The sequence below is a fragment of the Ostrinia furnacalis genome, unplaced genomic scaffold, assembly GCF_004193835.3.
Source record: "Ostrinia furnacalis isolate ACB-3 unplaced genomic scaffold, ASM419383v2 OfSCF1649, whole genome shotgun sequence".
NCBI classification, from domain to species: Eukaryota; Metazoa; Arthropoda; class Insecta; order Lepidoptera; family Crambidae; genus Ostrinia; species Ostrinia furnacalis.
In genome coordinates, this window is record NW_021131888.1 from 394 (window position 1) to 6,820 (window position 6,427).

Consider the following 6,427-nt stretch of genomic DNA (forward strand, 5'->3'; position numbering starts at 1 on the left):
GAAGGATGGCAATATTTGAAACTTCAGATCACGTTTTTTCGGAGTACAACGGAGGCACCTACGCGATAGGCACGCCCACAATCTAGAGACTTGTGACGTCACACTTTCTAGTATCTAGTGGTGCCAGGTTGATGATAAATAATCTATCAAATACGTAATTGTGACGTGACATCCTGTTTTGCGCTTGCTCTACAGAGTGTTAGGTAAATCCCAACTAATATTATAAATGCGAAAGTAACTCTGTCTGTCTGTCTGTTACGCTTTCCCGCTTAAAACTCGCAACCGATTTTGATGAAATTTGGCATAGAGATAGTTTGAGTCCCGGGAAAGAACATAGGATAGTTTTTATCCCGGTTTTTGAAACAGGGACGCGCGCGATAAAGTTTTTCTATTTTCATACAAAATAAATTTTATAAAATTCGATTTGTATGAAAATTAAAATAATTAAAATGAAGATATCAATTTTCTGACTTCACCATACCATTTATATGCCCATGTTAACATGGGCTAGTGTCGTCTCATATACCCATTTATCTAACACCCTGTATATCAGTGAGTCGATACGACGCGAATCGAAGGAGTTAAGTTATATTAGGTTAGAATCAGATGACAAGTGGTACGGATTTAAAAACTTCCTCGGTTTTTCTCTGTTTTGTACTTACGCGCGTTAGAATGAACCCGTTTCCATCCCAATTTAGCGTAAGAGACTATTAAACACTATAGTTTGTTACGTTTTGATAGCTCACACCACCTCTTCTCCAGATTCGCCACTCCCTTTCTCTGAAAATTCACACAATCTTCCACAGTTTCTTCAGGTTACAGGACATGGAGTTCAAGTGACAAGCGGGTCAACGTGCGTCAAAGAGATAGGTTAGATTATGATACGGTTAGATATTAAGGTTAAGAATGACAAGCGGATCCATGTTAAAATCGTCCACCATTTGTTGCGTTTTCACACTTCACTGGCTCTTTTCCAAAGTCGCTGCTGACTTCTCTAGATATCCCTGAAAAAGCACACAATCTTCTAGTTACTCCTTGCTTTTTACACCACACTGACCTTGAGGTTGACCGTCTCCCTCGCCACCGGGTACTTGGAACTTGGCGTGAGGCTGAACACCGGCTCGGAGATGAAGAACCCAGACATCATCGACAGCAGCACCAGCACCAAGACTGGCAGCAGCTGGACGATGCCGGCGTGGGCCTCACGAGGTTCCGGCTCGCGGGCGCGGCGGCGCGTGTAGACGGTCGGGCCGCCGCCGGGGAAGGCTGCGAAGATGATTCTTTCATCATCATTACGTCATTTAGACTTGGAGCGAGATCAACGCGAAGCTCAAGACCGAACGCGATGGAGGACTGTTGTGGACGCCCTCTGCCCCATCTAGGGGACATAGGACCTTAAGTGAAGTCAAGTCAAGTTAGGTCACGTCATTTAGTCACTAAACGATGCTGGTCTCATCAGGATGACCTGCTGGACTCTCTAAGGGGCAAAATATGGAGAAGGTCATTTAGTCTCCACTGCAGGAGAAACGACTCATTTACCAGAGGCAAATGGAGGAATGAGGCTAGACTTCACAAGATGAAGGAGCCTACAGTCCCTATGCTAACTAGAAAGGGTTGGAAAGGTCAAACTACTATCATAATTAGGTAATTTAGTCTCTACTGCAGGAGGCAGGGGAAAGCTGTAAAGGTGATTCTCTCATCATCATCATCATTTGTCATCACATCGTCGGCCGTTTGGTGTAGTGGTTCGAAACGGACTACTATTCCGGAGGTAGCGGGTTCGATTCCCGCACAGTACAAACATTTGTGTGCATGAACATATTTGTTTGTATTGGACTGGGTGTTTTCTATGTATAATAAGTATGCATTTACAAAAAAAAAGTATTTAAGTATGTTTATATCCGTTGTCTAGTACCCATAGTACAAGCTTTGCTTAGTTTGGGACTAGAAGCGCAGTGTAAAATGTCTAAGGATATTTATTTATTTATTTAGTCTTCACAAGAGGCCGGTCTCATCATCAGGACAGTCTCCATTGCAGGAGCTCGACCCTTAATTTACTAGAGGCAATGGAGCCTACACTGGCCATGTTGAAAGCTGCAAAGATATTGTCTCATAACCGTCATTTATGCCCGTTTTCACCATCAATCCCTAATTTTTAATTGACCCCAATGAAAACGAAGTGCTTGATAAATGTTACCATAAGGGTTACTTAAAAATTAGGGATCGATGGTGAAAACGGGCATTAGTCTCCAAAAGATCCTGGTCTCATCAGGATGACCTGCTGGACTCTCTAAGGGGCAAATGGAGGATGTCATTGGGTCTCCATTGCAGGAGTACGACGCTCTCTAATTTATCAAAAACAAGTGGAGGATTTGGCTTATACTTCTCACGTTGTACAGACGGGTTAGAAAACGGATTTGGCTTATACTTCTCACGTTGTACAGACGGGTTAGAAAACGGATTTGGCTTATACTTCTCACGTTGTACAGACGGGTTAGAAAACGGATTTGGCTTATACTTCTCACGTTGTACAGACGGGTTAGAAAACGGATTTGGCTTATACTTCTCACGTTATACAGACGGGTTAGAAAACGGATTTGGCTTATACTTCTCACGTTGTACAGACGGGTTAGAAAACCTGGGAAGGCACCATAGTTGAGTGTGGGTGTGAGCGGGAAAGAATGCGACTATAAAAACTAAAAAGTGAGATTGGGTACCAGTTACCCTAGAGCATTGGTTCCCAAACTTTTTGAAACGCGCCGCCTTTCGACCATACCAAAAATTCAGAGCCCCCCCTCCATTCTCTCAGCGGTTGCAGATTTCTTACAGATGGCCCGCGCCCCCCTTTAAGTCTGCGCCCCCATTGGGGGTGCGCCCCCCACTTAGGGAACCAATGCCCTAGAGCGATTGAGAAGGACTGTGCTACAGGTTAAGTGTCAGGGGCTTAGTAGTAGGGTTTTGTGTGAGCAGCTGGGCGACAGGGGCTTTGTAATAGTAGGTGGTTAATAAGTATGAGGGGCTGTGTAATAGGGGGTTAAGTATGAGGGGCAGTGTAATAGGGGGCTAAGTATGAGGGGCTGTGTAATAGGGGGCTAAGTATGAGGGGCTGTGTAATAGGGGGCTAAGTATGAGGGGCTGTGTAATAGGGGGTTAAGTATGAGGGGCAGTGTAATAGGGGGTTATGTGTAAGGAGCTCGGCGATAGGGGCTAGAGTGTAAGGGCTATGCGGCAGGGGGTTACATGTCTGTGCTCGTGCACATCATCGTTAATACCGTAATATTGACCAGTAGCGCCGAAGAACATGTTGAAAAGCTCCTCCGCGGTCAAGTCCGACTCGAAGCCGCATGTAGTACTGCTGCTGCAAGCGGGGGAAGGATAGAGCGAGAGAGCACGAGTGTGTGTGAGAGAGAAAGAGCATGATTATAATAGTGGGTACAATAAAGGAGATGGGTTGAGAAGGACTGTGCTATACAATGAGATAAGGGTGAATGTGTTACTGACACTCTGAGATAAGCGGTAGAGTGAGATAGCTGTTAGTGTGAGATAGGGGTCAGTGTGTGAGATAGGGGTCAGTGTGTGAGATAGGGGTCAGTGTGTGAGATAGGGGTCACTGTGTGAGATAGGGGTCAGTGTGTGAGATAGGGGGTAGTGTGAGATAGGGGGTAGTGTGAGATAGGGGTCAGTGTGAGAGAGGGGTTATAGTGTGAGATAGGGGATAGTGGATAGGGGTCAGTGTGTGAGATAGGGGTCAGTGTGTGAGATAGGGGTCAGTGTGTGAGATAGGGGTCAGTGTGTGAGATAGGGGTCAGTGTGTGAGATAGGGGTCTGTGTGTGAGATAGGGGGTAGTGTGTGAGATAGGGGTCTGTGTGTGAGATAGGGGGTAGTGTGAGATAGGGCTATAGTGTGATAGGGGGTACAGTGTGAGTTAGGAGTAGAGTGTGAGAAAGGGTACTATGTGAGATAGGGCTATAGTGTGAGATAGGGCATAGTGTGTGAGGCTCATGGAAAGGTGTTTTGCTCGTGCCCATCATCGTTAATACCGTAATATTGACCAGTAGCGCCGAAGAACATGTTGAATAGCTCCTCCGCCGTCAAGTCCGACTCGAAGCCGCGCGCGTAGTACTGCTGCTGTTGCGGCGCGTGCGTCGGCTCCTCGCCTCGCACGTCGTACTGTTTGCGCTTCTCTGCGTCTGTTAGTATGGCCGCTGCGTTGCCTATGGCCTGGGGGGAAAGATTGTGTTGAAATAGCGACTCATTTGACTCGAATCGTGCCCCTGTCATTGGCAGACAAGGCGAAGAAGATCGGCAAGACTTGGAGCGAGATCTTAAGTAAGTCAAGTGCCCCACTCAGGGCGACCTGATGATCCCGACTGGTTTTTAAAGGGTAGGCTCTGTTTCGACAGGCTTACTTAATATCTATATAGCCATGAGCAGAGGTCAAAGCAGTCGCCCTGTAAGCCAATAGTCGTGGGTTCGATTCCTACCTTAGACAATTCGGTATTTTATGTTATTAGAAATTAAGTTTAAGTTGCTGCTAATTAATTTGATACTAATAAATTTTAATAATGCTTTTTGATATTTATCCCAACTAATATTATAAATGCGAAAGTAACTCTGTCTGTCTGTCTGTTACGCTTTCCCGCTTAAACCTCGCAACCGATTTTGATGAAATTTGGCATAGAGATAGTTTGAGTCCCGGGAAAGAACATAGGATAGTTTTTATCCCGGTTTTTGAAACAAGGACGCGCGCGATAAAGTTTTTCTGTGACAGACAAAAATCCACGCGGGCGAAGCCGCGGGCGGAAAGCTAGTGATAATTATAACATAGTGCAGCCACTTACTATAGAAATCTGCTTGTCACATTGTTTGTCTACCTTCAAAATGTTTTTTTCTTCAAATAACTTTGACTCTCTCCTAGTTTAACACTGACCTTGAAGGCCTCAGCAGCTCCAGGCGCATGATTCTTGTCCGGATGGAGCTGCAGCGCCAACTTCTTGTACGCCTTCTTGATGTCCGAGTCCGTTGCTTCTTTGGTTACTCCTGAAAATTAAGAATAATTGTCAAAATACAATCTAATTAGTCATTCAATTTGGCAGTATGACACTGACATGTTTGGGCTATTGTCCCTTTTAACATAGATGCAGCCGAATGACGTCCACTGCTGGACAAAGACCTCCCCAAGGACTTTCACAAAGACCGGTCCTGCAACGCCTGCTTCCAGGTATAACAGGTAAAGGTTATTTCTGTTTGCTCTAGGATTCAAACCTAGGACTTCCTGGATAGTGAAAGTTCAACTCTTTTATTATTAGACCATGAAGATATTTTTAAAGGACAGCCTTTGTTTTGGATAAACATGTCTTGAATAAATTCAATGATATTACTCATTCATTATATTAATTGTTCACTGTGATCATGTTTGAAGGAAGTTAAAAAATTTAAAACCTTGACTGTTAAATCTTTATAAGGCTTTAGTCATCTAAAAGATTAAATAGAAATTATACAAATATGAATTTTAGATTAGATTATTACATTCAAAGATAAAAAAAAAATTGACTTTTTGTTTTGTTGATAATATTCATTGAATCTGATCTAGGAACAGGTTTTGAACTATGACAAAGAAAACGTTTAATATAAAGAATGACAAAGCAGAAGTACTGATTAAATTAGTTTAAGTTACATTACCCAAGATTTCATAATAGTCTTTGCACTTGGTGTTGACCCTGCGCACTGCGTCGAGCTGATCCGAGGTGTATTCCCTCTGGGGAGGCTGGTGAGCTGGTGGTTTCCTCCTCCGAACCTCTTCGGGCCCTGGACTGCTAGGTGGTGTCCTCTTTGGTACATTTCCAGAAGCCGCGGCAGCTCTCACCCTCGTCAAAAGCTCTTTAGCGCGAGGCGTAGGGTACAAACGCTCGGCCTTCAGCAAAAACTTCTCAGCTTTCTCAACATTTCCACTAGAAAAAGCACTTTGAGCGATCTCTATGCACTTGTCAGCCTCGTCCTTGTTACCTTCAATCGTCATTTTTGCTCAGTTCCAACACGCAAACTGCGTGTTTTTGATCCCAAAATGATGGACACACGACGTAGAACACACTTTTAAGTTTGCTGCGCAAATTTAATTAGTGTAAATATAGTTTTATTGCGATTAATTGGGCTTAGAACAAATTCATAATGGATCAAAAGTACATATTGCGTCAAAATAACATTGCTGCCAACTGACAGACAATAATCATTTTGTTTCCCTTCCTCCCTCCTTCTACTCACCTTGTTGTCTGTTCTCTTGTTTTTTCGTGATTTTATTATGTTTATACTAACTGTGTTGTCTTATCTGTGCCGTTGTGTTTGTCTGTTTTAGGTGTGCACGCTAGACTATACCTAATAGCACTCAACCCCAAGGTTTATAACTTTTTATACCGTGTAATGGCTATG

The 6,427-nt window shown here is 43.9% G+C and overlaps 1 protein-coding gene across 2 annotated transcripts; it reads right to left on the reverse strand.

Annotated features, from left to right (window-relative positions):
- Nucleotides 1–1,027: 1,027 nt before the first annotated feature.
- On the reverse strand, nt 1,028–6,222 carry LOC114353290 (dnaJ homolog subfamily B member 14-like). 2 transcript variants are annotated; one of them, XM_028305230.1, is made up of 4 exons: nt 5,684–6,222; nt 4,932–5,041; nt 4,054–4,222; nt 1,028–1,266 (listed from the first exon to the last, which is right to left on the reverse strand). In XM_028305230.1, the coding sequence occupies exons 1-4, from the start codon at nt 6,018–6,020 to the stop codon at nt 1,043–1,045; spliced, it is 840 nt and encodes a 279-aa protein (XP_028161031.1). In that variant the 5' UTR covers nt 6,021–6,222; the 3' UTR covers nt 1,028–1,042. The 2 variants fall into 2 exon arrangements, with proteins under 2 accessions (XP_028161031.1, XP_028161030.1); XM_028305229.1 differs by having other exon boundaries at nt 4,042–4,222.
- Nucleotides 6,223–6,427: the final 205 nt, after the last annotated feature.

What these genes read in the sequence shown, in the direction of transcription:
- LOC114353290 (XM_028305229.1), bottom strand. Translation starts at nt 6,020, where the DNA reads ATGACGATTGAAGGTAACAAGGACGAGGCTGACAAGTGCATAGAGATC. An exon ending in AGACTATTATGAAATCTTGG is followed by an intron (nt 5,042 to 5,683) that starts GTAATGTAACTT and finishes CTTAATTTTCAG; the next exon opens with GAGTAACCAAAGAAGCAACG. An exon ending in CGCTACTGGTCAATATTACG is followed by an intron (nt 1,267 to 4,041) that starts GTATTAACGATG and finishes TCATCTTCGCAG; the next exon opens with CCTTCCCCGGCGGCGGCCCG.